This window comes from Terrapene carolina, unplaced genomic scaffold (genome assembly GCF_002925995.2).
Source record: "Terrapene carolina triunguis isolate 2854851 unplaced genomic scaffold, T_m_triunguis-2.0 Scaffold96, whole genome shotgun sequence".
Classification (NCBI taxonomy): domain Eukaryota; kingdom Metazoa; phylum Chordata; order Testudines; family Emydidae; genus Terrapene; species Terrapene triunguis.
The window spans coordinates 53,699,469-53,717,803 of NW_020664447.1; the positions used below are offsets into that span (position 1 = coordinate 53,699,469).

General features: G+C 42.2%; 1 protein-coding gene across 1 annotated transcript in view; it reads right to left on the reverse strand.

Annotated features, from left to right (window-relative positions):
• Nucleotides 1-18,335, reverse strand: part of HEATR5A (HEAT repeat containing 5A) — a 111,476-nt gene that overhangs the window by 55,829 nt on the left and 37,312 nt on the right. Inside the window, exons 14-17 of the mRNA XM_029911453.1 lie at nt 12,233-12,396; nt 11,959-12,134; nt 9,170-9,275; nt 3,490-3,680 (exon numbers count right to left, since the gene is read on the reverse strand). Coding sequence (XP_029767313.1) covers nt 3,490-3,680; nt 9,170-9,275; nt 11,959-12,134; nt 12,233-12,396 — 637 coding nt within the window. The remainder of the gene's footprint in view (nt 1-3,489; nt 3,681-9,169; nt 9,276-11,958; nt 12,135-12,232; nt 12,397-18,335) is intronic.

Consider the following 18,335-nt stretch of genomic DNA (forward strand, 5'->3'; position numbering starts at 1 on the left):
GAACGCTGCTACTGCCTGCAAGCACCGCCCCCACAGCTCCCATTGGCCAGGAACGGGAAGCTGTGGCCAATGGTAGCTGCGGGGGTGGTGCCTGCAGAGAGGGGCAGCACGCGGTGCCACATGCCCCCCCCCAGGGGCCACAGAGGTGTGTTGGCCCCTTCCAGAAGCGGCATGGCCACATGTGCATTACTAATTGGCAGGGTGTGGGAGGGGGGTGGCCCTGTTCAGGAAAATTTTGGCAAACCAGTAAAGTGCCTAAACCACTATTGTGTATTGCTAACAGTAGTCAAGTTAACAGGCAATACTGAACCATTCTTGCTTATTGCTAACAAAAATAGCTAAATCACCAGGTCATAAATTGGTCATGCAGCGGCCTCAGTGTAACCAGACAGAAGGGGCGGGGGTTTCGGGTGCCACAGACAGATCAGCTTTACCTGCACCCTTTCTGCTAAAAGTGCTAAAATTGCTAATGCACGTATTGTAAAAAAACAAGAAGTCTGTTTATATGTGCCCCCAGGAATGTTTGTCAGGGCCCAAAGGCATAAACTCTCTGGGGAAAAAAAATATCTCTGGTTAATTGGCAATCTTAAGGTGTTTGACCTTTTAACGCTGCTTGCTTAGCAAGTTTTCTTTAAGAAATATGTCATTGTATTACTAATGTATAAATAAAGGGGAAAAGTTTGAGGTAATTGGACTTCTCAGGAGGGGCTCTTCAGGGATGCTCCCTCCGGACGCATCTTCGGGTCCCCACCGGCAGACGGAAGCCTGGCCAGCTGAAGCCTGTCATGGTGCCACTGAAAAGCCATGCTCAGCTTCGGTAATTATCGAGGGTTGGGGGCGTTTCACTAATCTGTTGCGGATGTGTGTAAGTGCTTAAGACTAAGTAAAGTTTAGCTTTAAGTAAAAGCACTCTTGTGTTGTCCTGTTTGTGCCAGCGCCATCTATCGGTCGGACGGCCGTGTCTCCCTTGATTTATTTCCTAATACCATCTCGCACAGAGTAAAAAGTTACCGAAAGCTTTGGGTTAAAACAACCCCGGGTAACAGCCCGGCTTGTGATGGGGAGGAGGTGATGCCAATGTGCCTGAGTGGGGCCGGGGCAGGCAGTGAGTCTGCCTTAGTCTGCCTTAGTCCTGTTGCACTGCCGACTGGGAGCGCCCGAGGTAAGTGCCCCCCCGTGGGAGCCTGCACCCCAGCCCTGAGCCCCCTCCCAGAGCCAGCATCCCATGCCCCCTCCTGCACCCCAAATCTGCTCCTGCACCCCAAGCCCCTGCCCCAGCCCTGAGCCCCCTCCCAGAGCCAGCACCCCATACCCCCTCCTGCACCCCAAGCCCCTGCCCCAGCCTGGAGTCCCCTCCTGCACACATACTTCCTCCCAGAGCCCACACCCTGCACCCCCTCCTGCACCACAACACTCTGCTCCAGCCCAGAGCCCTGCACCCAAATTCCCTCCCAGAGCTTGCACCCTTCAATCCCTCATGCACCCCAACCCCCTGCCCCAGGCTCAGCCTTGAGCCCCCTCCAACACTGCGAGCCCCTCGGCCCCAGCCCAGAGCCCGCACCCCTCCCAAACCCTAACCCCCTGCCCCAGCAGTGAATATGAGTGAGGGTGGGGGAGAGTGAGCGATTAGGAGAGAGGGAGGAAATGGAGTGAGCGGGCAGGGCCTTGGGGAAGGGGCAGGGTAGCTCCTGGGTTGCCCTTAAATTCAAAACGTGATCTTGGGTGTAGAAAGGTTAGAGACCACTGTCCTAATAGGTATAACAAGAACCTAGATAGTCTCATAATCAGTATGTCTTATTTATTTGTGGTAGCATTCGTTATGTGCTAGGCACTCTCCAGACACATTAGGACAGTCCCTACACTTTACAATACTTAAAATTTCCAATTACAGATTGAAATCAGAGCCTAAATGTTTCCATTATCACATCAAAAACAAAAAAACAAAAAAAAAACCACCAACACTTAAAAATGTTGATATGTCCAAGTAAATACTTTCAAGTAACAGAGAAATTTAAAATGAAAAAGTCGGAGAAAAAAACCCCTTGGCTTTTAAAAAAATATATTCTTCTCTGCCACACCCAACCATGCCATACAACAAAACACGTTATATAAATGAATGCATTTCAAGCCTCTTTGAAGTGCAGCTATCATGAAACAAGTTAAAAACAATTTGCCAGAAAGTTTCAGCTTCAACCCTGAATTTCCTTATTTTTGTCAGAAATATCTCACAAATATTAAAACCATTTCTGTATATAAATTACCTTCAAATCAGGCTGACTTTTTGTATTTTTTTTAAAGACTTGCTAAATCTTATTTGTACCATTTAATAAAAATATAATGTTGACAGAAAATGGTGTGTCTATTTTGTCCTTACAAATTTAACTTTTTACAAGTTTACCCTGGCGCAGATAACCTGTATAAAGTCCTCTGCAGCACCTAAGCGGAGCTGGTGGAGCTGTTGGTAGAATGAACACCCAGGTAGGCCTCCACACATCTTCCATGTTGTCTCCTTGCCACTACTGCATAAGCCAACACAGAAAGCTTTTTCCTTCATAGATCAGAGTACCAGTATAGCAGAAGCTGCACTGAGCTGAATGCTGTGGCCCTGGGTTTAAGGATGGATTTCACCTATCTAGTCTCCCTCAAATCCCAGTACTTGACCTGCATAACAACCAAGTGCTCATGCTTTATATGAGTGAAGTGATTTTTACCCATGTGAATGTGGCATACACACACAGTTACCATGCTATTAACAGTGATATGTTATAATGATATACAGTAGAACCTCAGAGTTACAAAAACCAGAGTTACAAACTGACCAGTCAACCACATACCTCATTTGGAACTGAAAGTACGCAAATAAGCAGCAGCAGAGACCAAAAAAAGAAAAAAGAAAAAAAAGAGGCAAATATACAGTATAGTACTGTATTAAACGCAATCTACTAAAAAAAAAAAAAATTAAAAAAAGATTTAACAAAGTCAGGAAACTGTTTCTGTGCTTATTTCATTTAAATTAAGATGGTTAAAAGCTGCATTTTTCCTCTGCATAGTGAAGTTTAAAGCTGTATTAAGTCAATGTTCAGTTGTAAACTTTTGAAAGAACAACCATAATGTTTTGTTTAGAGTTACGAACTCTATTCCCAAAGTGTTCGTAACTCTTGAGGTTCTACTGTGTTAAAAATGGTGAGGCAGCCAATTTTCAAGTATTTAGATTTAGATTGAACGTACTCAACTTCCATGGATGCCTGCATAATTTCTTTCTTTAACAGGTCTTTTTATAGTAACAGAAGCACAAACTATGTGCATAAATTTGGCAATACTTTTGCCATACATTTAAAGGTATCCAAGATTCAACCACGCGTAAGTTATTTTATAGGAATTAATTTCCTTTAAAATATTACGAATATTGAAGCCATGTTGAGTTTGCAAGTATTTGTATAAACTTGAGTAAATGACAGCTTAATATGAACATTTTTTAAAATGACTTACTTGTCAAAACTAACTTGGGCCAATCCAGCAGTGAAGGCACTGTCAGCAACCACTTGTGCCAGTCTGGCCAAAGATTCTGCAGCAGCACATCTTAAAAGTGGGTTATTGCTTTCCAAGGCACCCATTACTAGAGTCAGTGCAGGTCTTCTAACTTCTTCTGGACCTAAACTTCCCTTGCAGCTAGCCAAGTGCTAAAAATAAATTATTTAATAATTGAATTGGTAAGACTGCATAATAAAGATCATTTCCCCTTTTAAATATTATGATTCAGCAATAAAAACAAACATACATAAATATTTAATTTGGTTTTCTCAGTGAGCATACTCTATTTAATATCGGGCAACTATATTTGTACCCCTCCTTCTTTGCGACTAACAGGTACGGCCTCCAGAGAAGTACAGTATGCACTGATAAGCAATGTAATATACTCAAGGCATAACACTTCCACCATTTCAAAAATAATCCTGATAAAAGAATTAATGAATGGGCTTTTCTCCTGCAGTAGTCTACAATAAGTAAATGCTTGTAGCAGAAAACCTGGGAAAGAACATTAGGATGAAAAACACTTAAGGAAAATAAAATAATATAGATTTTAGAAGTTCTAATGAGAGCACATGCATGTGATTGAGACTGATGGAGAGCATCTAATAAAAACACTAGGATTTATTCAATCAGTGTTCAATTAAAATAGGAATTGTCAAACTTCCTGTGGTCTGGGACCTGGCTATTTTAGAAGCCAGCTAAGTCTCTGCAACTCTCCTAACAGATCTGTATTCCAGTGATAATGCAGATAGATAGATCCAGGCATAGATTACCTGCTACTCTATTTAAAGTGTTCCATGGAACTATGTAATGTCTTTGCCAGGAGATCATACTAAGCCCAAACCTGATAACATTCAGATTGAAAACCACAACATACCTTTAAAATAAAGAAATGATGTTCATTAAAAAAAAAAAAAAAAAAATCAGGCCTAGTATACACTAGGAAATTAAGTTGCATAACTACGTCAAAACTAAGGGTTTGAAAAATCCACACCCATGAGTGACACAGTTAAACTGATCTAACTCCTGGTCTAGGCAGTGCCAGGTCAATGTCAAAATTCTTCTGTCAACCTAGCTACCGAATCTTTTGGAGGTAGATCAGCTAGGCTGATGGGAGATATCCTCCCATCAGCATAGATAGCATCTTCACTGAAGCGTTACAGCAGCACCGCTGCAGAACTTTAAGTATAGACAAGCCCTCATTATGAACAGACAACCTCCTCTGAAATTTAGCAAAGCCAGAAAATCATGTCCACACAGAATTTTAAGGACATCTCCAACTATTGCTGTAGCATCTGAGTTTTACCATCACACTGTTCAAATTTGACTGTGCCGATTCTGGCGAATACCAGTGGAACTGCACAGGTGTGAGAGCAATGGTGGGAGATGTCCCTAAAACACTCAATGTAGATGCAGCCAGAGAGGAAAGCATAATTTACACCTTCTATAATTTTCCATAATTCTGTTTGCCACTTAACATAGTTAAGGTGCTTATCATCACAGTATCCAAGGGCAGACTAGATAACGCTAATGCAGAAAATATAACAGGTCCCTTTATGATGACAACTGCTGATCTTACCTAATATCAGCACATCTAGAGACAGAAAACATTCCACATTATATTTACAGATAGAAGAAAACCGGAAAGTTACACAAGAGCTAGGCATAAAGCATCTAACAGCCAAAAGGTCTGTTAGAAAAGCAGTGGCAATCAACTCCAGAGAGCTCTATCTAAAGTATTACAATGTTACAAAGAATTATCTATTTACTATTTTGTATTTTTTTATTTTGTATTTGTAATGGAAAAACTGTTAATCTTGGTAGACCTTGGGTAATAGCACTCTTGGTTCCTCCCTAAATCTGGAGGAACATCATTACAGAAATACAACATATCCTTAAGAAACATATCAATTATTTGGTTCTGCTTAATTGCTTTTAAGAGCTAAGTTTGCTCAACTCTAAACATCAAGAGGGAAAGAGAGAACAACCCTTCTTGAAGCTCAGACAATAACAAACAAAGCCATCAAACAATAAGACATTAAAATATAGAATTCCAGGAAACTGGGTGTTGTGAAACAAACGAACAAACAAACAAATATATATATATATATAAAATTTTATACCAAACATAAAAGGGAGGCAATGAACTCAGTCCATAGTATTTTGTTATACTACTCTGAAACATCAAACAGAGGAAGGAAAAAGAGAATGATGAATTGACCAAAGGGAAACATTTTTATCAAAATATAATGCACTTTCAGGAAACATCAGTGAGATTTTAATGGGAAAAAGTAAAAACAACCCTTTGTACAGCCACATATTTGGAAAGGTGTTTTGACAAGCAATCATTTCCAAATGAACAATATGCTATACAGCTACAATGACCACTACTCATGCTGCAAGAGGAGAGACAGGTTTCAGTTAGCCTCTGAAATGTACATAAAAGTATACTCGGCCTATTTTTTTTCTCACTTTCACCAGTATAACTCCACTGAAGTTACTCCACTTTTACACCAAAATCAGGTACTGTGTTTCTAGGGTTTTTTGTTTGTTTTTTTAAGAGAGAGTTTTACCAGACATTTTACCATACTGGTGGTTTTTCTCTGAATGAGACAACCACTTGCACTGGCAATATTAGTTGACCGGGGCCTCCGACTCCTCTGTTCCGTGCTGGCGTACTGCCTCCTGCTCCACCATTTCCATCATCCTTCCTCATGGAGCACCTTCCTTCCTTAGTGCTGCTATCTTCACTTCCTGACATCCAAGATTACCATGCCTATTTCCATAGTTTCCAGCTGTGAACAGGGTATTCCTAGAGCACTGCTACTGAAGAATCTGTTTTAATGGATAGGAGCACTACAAGACTGGTTTCATCATCTCCATTCTTTTCTCCACAGGGCACTCCAGATAGGACAGTGAGTGGGAATCGTCCCCCACTGGTAGCATGCCTCAGAGTTGCTCCAGGTGCCAAAGAAAGAGAGCAAGATCCCTGCATCCATACCAATAGAGTCCAAACTAGCACTTCATGCAGTTTGGCAACTGTAAGGAAAGCCTATGGCTGGAGATGGGACAGTAGATGGGGAGGGTTCCAAGTTACTACAGAAATTTTATCCTCACGGTGTCTGGCTGGGATGTGCTCATGGTCTAACTGGTTGCCATATTAGGCGTTGGTAAGGAATTTTTCCGCAAGTCACACTGGCAAAATCAAACTGGGGTTTGTTTGTTTGGTTGGGTTTTTTTTTTCCTCTCTGCACTTGCTGGTTTGACCTAGACTAAATGGTGGATTCTTTGTAACTTTAAAGTTACACTTTAAACTTTGAGTCCTTAAATCAAGATTTGATGACTTCAGTAATTCAGCCAGAGGTTATGAGCCTATTACAGGAGTGGGCAGGTTGGGCTGCAATGTGCAGAAGGTCAGACTAGATGATCATGATGGTCCCTTCTGGCCTTAAAGTTTATGGGATAAAGGGGTCCCCCACTGCATCGATTTTCCCTCTGGCATAGTAGAGCCCTACTAACTCCTTTTCAAAGTGAAGTATAAACCCTGCCCCTCCCTTACTAACTGGGCATTAGAAGAGTTTGCAAAGGATTCCTCCCTCTTTCATTGCAGGAGGAAAAAATGGTCACTGAGACCTCCCCTTCACTGGCGGGGAAAATGCCATACACATTTTCAGAGAGAAAGGAGTGGAAGGATCAATATGCAGAACCCCACTTCCACAAAAAAGATAATCTTCTGATGGGAGAGACAGAAAAAGGAGGCTACAGACTCAGTAGTAAGGATGCAGGAGATAGAAAATAACGAGAGGAAAAAAACAAAGAGGGAGAGATCGATGGCAGGGATGAAGGCTACAAAGAAAACATGGGAAAAGAACGAGATGGTGAAAGGACAACCTTAATGAGAAAATTCAGTGGGGCAAAAAGGGGAGAGGATATTTCTCCCCAAAGATAAAATCAGAGTCGTAGTCAGAAGGGACCAATATGATCGTCTAGTCTGACCTCCTGCACAACACAGACCACAGAATCTCACCCACCCACTCCCGCAACAAACCCCTAACCTATGTCTGAGCCACTGAAGTCCTCAAATCATGGTTTAAATCAAGGTGCAGAGAATCCTCCAGCAAGTGACCTGTGCCCCACGCTGCAGAGGAAGGCGAAAAACGTCTGCCAATCTGCCCTGGAGGAAAATTCCTTCCCGACCCAAAATATGGCAATCAGCTAAACCCTGAGCATGTGGGCAAGACTCACCAGCCAGACACCCAGGAAAGAATTCTCTGTAGTAACTCAGATCCCACCCCATCTAACATCCCATCACAGGCCATTGGGCATATTTACCGCTAATAGTCAAAGATCAATTAATTGCCAAAATTAGCCTATCCTATCATACCATCCCCTCCATAAACTTATCAAGCTTAGTCTTGAAGCCAGATATATCTTTTGCCCCCACTGCTCCCCTTGGAACGCTGTTCCAGAACTTCACTCCTCTGATGGTTAGAAACCTTCGTCTAATTTCAAGTCTAAACTTCCTGATGGCCAGTTTATATCCATTTGTTCTTGTGTCCACATTGGTACTGAGTTTAAATAATTCCCCTCCCTCCCTGGCATCTATCCCACTGATATATTTATAGAAAGCAATCATATCTCCACTCAGCCTTCTTTTGGTTAGGTTAAACAAGCCAAGCTCTTTGAGTTTCCTTTCATAAGACAGGTTTTCCATTCTTCGGATCATCCTCGTAGCCCTTAACTGTACCTGTTCCAGTCTGACTTCATCCTTCTTAAACATGGGAGACTAGAACTGTACACAGTATTCCAGATGAGGTCTCATCAGTGCCTTGTATAACACCTTCTTATCTCTACTGGAAATACCTCGCCTAATGCATCCCAAGACTGCATTAGCTTTTTTCAAGGCCATATCACATTGGCGGCTCATAGTCATCCTGTGATCAACCAATACTCCGAGGTCCTTCTCCTCCTCTGTTACTTCTAACTGATGAGTCCCTAAATGCATGGCTTTGCACTTTTCACTATTAAATTTCATCCTATTACTATTACTCCAGTTTACAAGGTCATCCAAATCTTCAAGAAAATTCAGAGTCAAGAAAATTAAAGGAGAGAAATCTCTAGACAGCAAGGAGAAAATAAATACACCTGGTCTAGACTAAGATTTTAGACAAACACTTTCTATGCTACTTGAAAGAAAGCCAAAGAAGGGAAGAATGAAAGTGAGAGAGAGATAGACAGAGACAAGGACATGTGAATAAAAAAATGAAGGAAGGCAGAATAAACAAAACAGTCATATAGCTGCTAGGCTACTTTATTTTACTTCCAGTGTAGTATTTTATTTCTCTGCTAGAGGAGGGGAGATAAGAAATAAGGAAAGGTCCAACTGTGATCCCCAGGGGTTTAGGAAGGTGGGAATCTTCAAGCAGATATTCAGTCTGAGAGGCTGTTAGGGATGTGGACTCTACCAATACTTTATTTTTAATATTTGAAGACTGATCCTCAGGTTGGTTGATAAATTAAAGCTGGTTACTGGAAAGGATTACATAAATGTTCTCATGGTAGGGCAAGATATGCACTTAAACTGAATGACATCAAGTTTTAGCATCAAAACCAATATTTATAAAAAGAGCAGATTTACCTTCAGAAAACTAGAAAATGCTGATACAATGTTTACTTGTACTGTCTGCTGTCGTGCTCCTTTTGTTTGTTTTATGGAAGCCAACAGTTTTTCTAACACTTGGAGCCTTAAACCAAAACAAGAAAAAAATATTGGTCAAGCCTTTTTTTTAAAAAAACATTAAACAAAATCTTCAGATTATGGAAGCAACGTTCTAAAGCCTCAAGTGACTTCCCATATCCTACCATCACCATATAGTGGTGGCTTCTCATCAACTAATTTACATGCCAATTGTTTGAGGTCAGCAGAGAAGCATTTTAATTCAGATTCCTGTCATTTGTTTTGTAGATAAAAAGAATATTATCCACTCTATAAGCTCTGTCTGGTATTGTACATACTTCAGGGCAAAGACTGCTATATTTGGGCAACACACGTTTAGCTTTTTACAAAGCCCTGTACATACATAAAACAACATAATGCTGAAGATGGGTTCAAGGAAGTGACAAAGCTCTAGAAGGGAGCTTTAGAGAACTACATCACCACCAAAACAAGTTAAGATAGAACTGTCTTTCTAAGCTCCTTTTCTTAAGTAATATTCTCCAGATTTTCTCTTATTCCTTTCCCATCCTACTCTTTTTTCTTATCATTTACTTTGCTAATCCTCCTGCATGCACATACAGAGATCCCCTTCTTGCCTCTGCTTGATATCTCTGCCTACAACAAGATTTTTTGTAGTCCATATTGGCACATGTACTTCCACTATCCTTATGTACTTTTTTTGTCCTTGCTTCTATAACAGGATATTTATTTATAGATCATCTTTCATTATCTGATTACCAATGAGTGGTTCCTATTAAAGAGGACTGTGTGTCTGGGAATGGTATAGTTTGGGATGCCTTATGGGCACAAAATTATAAGCACCACCAGTGGAGATCATGAGAAACAGATAAAGGAAAAAACAAGACAAAAATAGCAAGGGGAGAGAGAGAGAAAGAAAAGAGAGACCAAAGATGCAGAAAAGAGCGAAATATAGAAGAGTAAAGTTAGTGAAGCGAGAACAAGGAGAGAGATGGTGGTAACTGCACAGGAATGTATTTTGCGAAGTAATGGTGCGAGGAAAGATATGTGAATGTAAGTATTTGGGGATGGTGTGGGAGGAAAGGATAATGAGATATCAGATGGGTCATTGGAATGGAGGGAGATTGAGTGGCACTTTCTTTCTTTCTTTTTCTTTCGTTCAACACAAAATACTGCGTTAACTGGTTGATTCTTGCTGAAGCCCAGAGAATCAGCCAATTCCTATCTTATACCATCTCATTTGAAAGACCATATCACACATTATCATCTTTTTTCTGATTTAATAATCCTGGATAAGATTTCCTTCAGATCCTTCAATGCTTGCTGCTTAGTCAGCCAGAGCAGCTGCCCTATAGTGACTCAAAGCAGGGCTACATACAATAGTACTGCAGCATTCCCAATTTATGCTGGCCAAGACAGTGAGATTCAGGACCCCTAAAATGAGCTCTCTCCCTTACATAGAATTACAGAACATAATCACTAGCAATTATGCTCATTTCAGGATTAATTGTACAGTACTTTGAAAATGCAAAACAATATAAGTGATACCATTTATCCTGAATCAAATCTTATATATTCTAAGTAAATATTTTATTGTTATATTTTTGTATTTAAAAAATGGAGAACGACCAACAGCATAAAAAAGTGTTGATGTTTTTCATCATTCAACAATCAATACTATCATAAAGCTAAATCAAAACAACTTTTTAAAAAACAGAACAAAGCTTTGTTGCTTCCATTATGTTCTCTTGTGGTTGCAAATTACTGTTTTAGGGTACGTATTCTTGTTTCTTTTAGACTTTTCAAACTACTTTGTTTTCCTTATTACTTTTCTAATTACGGTCTTAAAAATATTTTTAGCCTGTCACTGTCAAGTATAGAGGATTATATTTTACTGTGATTTTCCCACCCTTTTCCCCCTGATGTTCAAGAGCCCTTATAACAATTAGTATGCAATAAAATCCTCTCAAGACAAATTTTATATTTATCTGGAAAAAGAACTGTTAATGTACAACGTTCAGTATTAACAGACCACTACACCGCTACCTCGATATAACGCGACCCGATATAACACGAATTCGGATATAACGCAGTAAAGCAGTGCTCCGGGGGGGGGGGGGGGGGGGGGGGGCTGCGCACTCCGGTGGATCAAAGCAAGTTCAATATAACGCAGTTTCACCTATAACGCGGTAAGATTTTTTTGGCTCCTGAGGACAGCGTTATATCGAGGTAGAGGTGTACTAAGCATGGAAAGAAAACAGGGATTAAGAATTGTCCTCCTAAGACATTTTATAATACTTTCTCCGTCAATTAAACATGGATGGAAAACTTATTAACACTATATCTCATTCACGTGCTATGTAACTGTGACATTGAGTACCTTTCCCAGACCCGAAGAACTCTGTGTAAACTTGAAAACTTGTCTCTTTCACCAACATAAGCTAGTCCAATAAAAGATATTACATTGCCCATCTTGTTTATGCAATATAATGGTCCATTTTACTGGTTCTTTCTTTTCATCAATACCGGTAACTGCAGACTGAGAGCTGACATTTTCAGACTGTACATTAACTTCCAGCCATAAATCTATCTTTTTAGCTCATGAAAATTCCCTTCATAATTCATACCTTCTATATTCACATACCTTTAGTCTACATTTTAATAATATTTTAAACATACTAACTCTCTTTAGGCTCTGTTTAACTAATGGTGAATTTAAGTAAATACTTTACCTTTGAGATTCTGCTACATGGGAAAATATAACTCCAAAGAGACGGACTGCAGCACTGATAACAGATAGTGCGGGAGGTAGAGGTTTAGGCACTGAATCACCTTCTGCAGCTTTCTCATAAATTGAGTAAGGGTCATACTCCAGGCTTCCTCCAGCTATACTGCTACCTAAGAGGAGCTGCAAAGGCAAAAATATGACAGTAACATTTCCTGACTAAGTCACAAATCATTGCTAACCCTACTGTTAACTAATTGTTATACTAGTACTGCAAATACCTGCTCTTCAATAAATCTGTGGTCAGTCTCTTGCAAGAAAGGACCAAGTAAAAGAAGATCATCCTGGTGACAGAGAGGTGGAAGCAAGAACGTAGAGGCAGCCATTTGGTTATCAGTGGCAGTGAAGTCAGCCACTAGCTCCTTGAGAATAGCACAGAATTTTCCTGCAAATTATAGGGACAAAGAAAATAACTTTTATTCAAAATAGTGATTAATTACTTGACCACTTGCAGTTTTGTGAACAAGGCATTTATACAGAAAAGCTGATTTACAATCTAAAATATTTCCTAAGACCCCACAATGCTGCAACTTCTTGTGTGTGACAGACTACTGCATTCACATGGAGAACCACTGACTTCACTGGAGCTCGATGTGGGCAAACCAATCCATCCGCACACAAGAAGTTGTGAGATTGAGGGTCTTAGTTTTTATATAAGGCTAAATAGAATAAAATGCATCCTTTTCAAGTGACTCCAAACCATTATTCTTCAATACAAGTTACTTGGTGGGCAACAGAGCAGTTAGCCAGGCTTGTGTAGATAGACAAATGCAAGTCCATGAAGAGAGACCAATTTCTCCTATCAATTTTCTAGAAGTTAGTGCCAAGTTAGCGTGGGATACATTACATGTCCAAATATAAATTGAAATATCTGGGAATTAGATGTTACTTAAAATACTCACCCTGTATTGACTGGGAGAAGAAAATGAAGAGAGACAATAGAAGCAATGGAGAAAGGAAGAGCAGTGAGGAGAATGGACATTAAGAGGAAAAACAGTGCCAATACCAATGAAGCTAACAGTTAGGTAGGTGATACTGGCAGTAACACAGTAGTCCCCAAACTTTCTACCTTGCACTCACCCCTTATCCCTGTTCACCGCCCCCCCCCCCCAGGCCCAGGGCGGGGGCGCGGGGGGGGGGGATGTGGATAGGGATAAGGGGGATGTAGATAGGGATAAGGAGGCTGAGGCTGGGGCCTCAGCAGAGGGCAGGCATGGAGCCTCAGCCAGGGGCCAGGACCAATGGCCGGGGCCAGGACCCCAGGTGTGGGGCTGGCAGCTGGGGCCAGGGCCATGAGCAGAGCTGGGTAGCGCCCCCTCCATGCCCCCGGTGGGAGCTGGCACAGGCCCCAGCCATGCTGCCCCGAATGTTCCTCTGCGCCCACTTAGGGGGGCGTGCCCCACGGTTTGGGGACCTCTGCAGTAGAATGACTGTGTGTGACACAGAGACAGTGTGTGTTTGACATAGAGAGTGAGTGTGAGTGACTGAGTGAGAGAGAGAGACACACACACACAGAGTGAGTGTGCTGGCTGCTGGGAAAGTTTCTGAGAGACGCCCTGCGCTGTCTCTTTAAGACACTCACTGAAAGCTCTCCTGGTCTGTCCTGAGCCCTGTTGTCTCCCCTCCCCCGCTCAGCGGAGATGGGGAACATGGGCAATGGGAGAGGGAGAGAGAAACAGACAGACAGAGACTGTGTGAGTTGGCTGCTGGGGAAATCTCAGAAACACTGCACTGTCTCTCAGAAAGGCACTCAGCCACTCACCCTTCCCCGCAGCAGCTTGAGTCCTGAGTCAGGCTGTGTCCCCCGTGCCCTGCTCTGCGGAGATGGGGTACATGGGTGGGGGGGGGGGAAGACCCTAACATCAGCATCCTCCTCCCCTCTGCGCCCCACACAGCCAGCAGGATGGTCCCAGGAGCAGCTGCAGGATGGTGCAACGTGGGGGGAGGGGAACCTGAACACATGCTGCCAGCTGTGCACACTCTCCTAATCAGCAGGGCAGCACTTAAATCTCTTCTGCATGGCCGCTCAAGTGCACAGCTTACAGGGAACACAGATCATGACTGAAATACGGGTATTGAAGGATATGTGCTGTTCAGGAAAGACAGAAATAAAGGTAAAGGTGGTCGAGGAACATTGTATATTAATTATGAGGTAGATTGTAAAGAAATCAGAAGGGATGAATGGATAAAACAGAGTTTGTTTGGGTCAAAATCACTTTGGGGAAGAAAGCTACCAGCGGCTCTCCTCGGATAGTGCTTGGGGTATGCTACAGACCCCCAGGATCTGATTTGGATATCAATAGAGACCTCTTTAATGTTTTTAATGAAATAAATACTACTGGGAATTGTGTGATTATGTGAGATTAACTTCCCAGATATAGATTGGAAGACAAGTGCTACCAATAATAGTAGGGCCTAGATTTTCCTGGATATGATAGCTAACAGATTTCTTTACCAAATTGTCACCAAACCTAAAAGAGGTGATGCCATTTTAGGTTTGGTATTGGTGAGTGGCGGAGTACTGCACTCTAGTATGGACTCGCTTGTCTCACACAAGGATTATCAATGTACAACTTAATTTCACCATGTGTATTATTTCAGACAAACTTAAATCTACTCCTTTACCATGTGTCATAACTATAAAGGGAAGGGTAACAGCTCTCCTATGTACAGTACTAAAATCCCTCCTGGCCAGAGACTCCAAAATCCTTTTACCTGTAAAGGGTTAAGAAGCTCGGGTAACCTGGCTGACACCTGACCCAAAGGACCAATAAGGGGACAAGATACTTTCAAATCTTGGGGGGGGGGGAAAAGGCTTTTGTGTGTGCTCTTTGTTTTAAGGTGTTGTTCGCTCTTGGGACTGAGAGGGACCAGACATCAATCCAGGTTCTCCCCATCTTTCTAAACAAGTCTCTCATATTTCAATCTTGTAAGTAAAAAAGCCAGGCAAGGCATCTTAGTTTTACTTTGTTTTCTCAACTTGTAAATGTACCTTTTACCAGAGTGTTTATCTTTGTTTGCTGTACTTTGAACCTAAGACAGAGGGGGGTCCTCTGAGCTCTTTAAGTTTGATTACCCTGTAAAGTTATTTTCCATACTGATTTTACAGAGATGATTTTTACCTTTTTCTTTAATTAAAAGCCTTCTTTTTAAGAACCTGATTGATTTCTCCTTGTTTTAAGATCCAAGGGGGTTTGGATCTGTATCCACCGGGAGTTGGTGAAAGGAAGGAGGGGGGAAGGGTCAATTTCTCCTTGTTTAAGATCCGAGGAGTTTGGATCTGTATTCACCAGGGAATTGGTGAGAGGTTTCTAAAAGCTTCCCAGGGAAGGGAATGGTGGCAGCGGACCAGAACTAAGCTGGTAGTTAAGCTTAGAAGTCCTCATGCAGGCCCCCACACTTGTACCCTAAAGTTCAAAGTGGGGATACAGCCTTGACACCATGCTTACCAGTTCTCTGCAATATTGCTCCATCCAGTTCGCAGAGAGGAAAGCGTAGCAAAGATTGTGATGAAATTGCATGATATGTCACATCTACCATTAACTAAAGAGTTGTTTAATTCACCACATGGTCGTCTGCTCTCATGATGCCCATTGTGGGTAAGTTTACTGGGTGAGGGATTTATGATAGAGCTTCATTGATCCGCAGAGAAAGTGACAAATAATCATCTTATCTGGGCCCCTACTCCACATCAACCTGGGTTTTATTTACCAGGAAGGCAATGGAGCCTTCTCAATTGGTTTTGTACTGGAGATGGAATCTGTGCTGCAGCAGAATTTTGGTGGTGTTTTAGAGACAGTCCACTATGTCAATGTAAGCAGCCACAAACCATGACCCACACTGTTGAGGACTGCAAAATAACTCAATTTCCTGGAGATCGTCATGCCTAGAACATTGTTGATAAAAATGCTGTGGCTTGTCTTGACCAGATTGAATACACCCACAAAAAAAAAAAAAAAAAAAAAAAAATCCGTGAGTAGTGAGGACCTCATAGAAGAGCTGGTTGTAGGGGACTACCTTGGTTCAAGTGATCATGAGCTAATTCAGCTCCAGCTAACTGGAAGGATGAAAAAAATGTATCTGCAACTAGGGTCCTTGATTTCAAATGAGTGTTGGGAGCGGTGCATTATGGGCAGCTATCCCAGCCTGCAAGTGACTGCAACATGCTTTTCAAATGGGGGTGGGGTGGGGTGGAGTGTGACAGGGAGTGTGTTGTGTGTATGTGGGGGGAAAGAGAGAGTGGGTTTTTGGGGGGCTGAGAATGTGTCAGCATGCTGTATTGTAAGTTCAGACCCCCCTCTCTCCCACCCCGCCTCTCTCTCTCTCACTCACTCAAGTAAGTAAATGTTTACTTTTTCTCAGAGCTGATAAGCAGCCGGCTTCTCCCAAACAGAGCTTTGAAAGGGCATTTCCGCATTCCTGCAGCCGATTTCACAACAAGGACAAGAGCGGCCACTTCACTTAAGGGGATTAAGGGACATTTCTGGAGGCTGATCACAGCGCAGTAACGCAACACCTTGTTCACACTGGTGCCGTGGCACTCCAGCAGGGGCGCAGCAAATGTTATTCCACTTGCCGAGGTGGAGTACCAGCAGCGGTATAGCTGCGGAGTCAGAGCGCTCTATGTGCCTTGCCAGTGTGGACAGGCAGTGAGCTAGGGCGTCCGGGGCTGCTTTATTGAGCTGTAACTCGCAAGTGTAGCCAAGGCCTAAGAGAAAGCAGAAAGCCTACAAGGAATGAAAGATGGGAAGAACTGGCAAGGAAAGCTACCTCTCAGAGGTCAGAAAATGTAGGGAAAAAGTGAGAACTGCCAAAACCCTGCAAAAGAAATTAAAATCAATAGTAAACGTTTCTATAGCGATATAAATACCAAAAAACAAAACAACAACAAAACCAAGGAAAGAAAAAGTGGGACTGCTAAGCAGTGAGGCTGGGGTGGAGGTTAAAAATAATTTAGGTCAGGGATTCTCAAACTTCATTGCACCGCGATCCCCTTCTGACAACAAAAATTACTATACAACCCCAGGAAGGCGGACTGAAGCCTGAGCCCCATCGCCCTGCGCAGGGGGGGTTGGGATTGGCCAAAAGTCCAAGCCCTACCGTCCCAGGCGGGGGACAGGGGAGAGGAGGAGGCGCCCAAGCTCAAGGGCTTCAGCCCTGTACGGCAAGCCTGTAACCTGAGCTGTAATCCCCAGGGCTGAAGTCTTTGTGCTTCGGCCCCGGGGATGCAGCTCGGGCTTTGGCTTCGGCCCCACACCCCAGCAAGTCTAAACACCAGCCCGGGCGACCCCATTAAAACGGGGTTTGACCCACTTTGGGGTTCTGACCCACAGTTTGAGAACCGCTGATCTAGGTCTAACACCTAAATGAATACTTTGCCTCAGTTATTAATAAGGGTCATGAGCTTAGGGGTACTGTCACGGTGGCCAATGGAAATGAAGATATGGAAGTCGAAATTACCACATCTGATGTGAAAGTCAAACTCAAACAGCTTAATGGGACCAAATCGGAAGGCCAGATAATCTCTATCCAAGACTATTAAAGGAACTGGCACATGAAATTGAAAGCCCAATAGCACGGATTTTTAATGAATCCATAAACTCGGGAGTTATACCCTATGACAGGTATTAGCAATTCTCCAGTTTTTAAGAAAGGGGGGGAAAATGATCTGGGAAACTACAAGCCTGTTAGTTTGACCTCAATTGCATGCAAGATCATGAAACCAATTTTGAAAAAGAAAGTAGTTAAGAACACAGAGGTAAACAGTAATTGGGATAAAATACAACACGGTTTTACAAAAGGTAGATCATGCCAGACCAACCTGATCTCTTTCTTTGAGAAGATAACTGACTTTTTAGACAAAAGAAATGCAAGAGATCTAATCTACCTGGATTTCAGAAAAGCATTTGATACAATTCCACATGGGAAATTATTAGTAAATTGGAAAAGATGAGGGGTAATATGAGAATTGAAAGGTGGATAAGGAACTAGTTAAAGGGGAGGCTACAATGGGTCATACTGAAAGGTGAACTATCAGGCTGAGTAACTATGAGATTACTAGCATAGTTCCTCAGGGATAGGTCTTGGGACCAATTTTATTTAACATTTTCATGCATGCCTTTGGCACAAAAAGTGGGTGTGCTCTAATAAAATCTGTGAATAATACAAAGTTGGGACGTTTTGCCCATACAAAGGAGGACCAGAATATCACACTAGAAGAACTGAAGAACCTTGAAAACTGGAGTAAAGGAAATGGAATGAAATTTAATAGTGCAAAGGTCATGCACTTAGGGACTAACAACAAGAATTTTTCCTATAAATTGG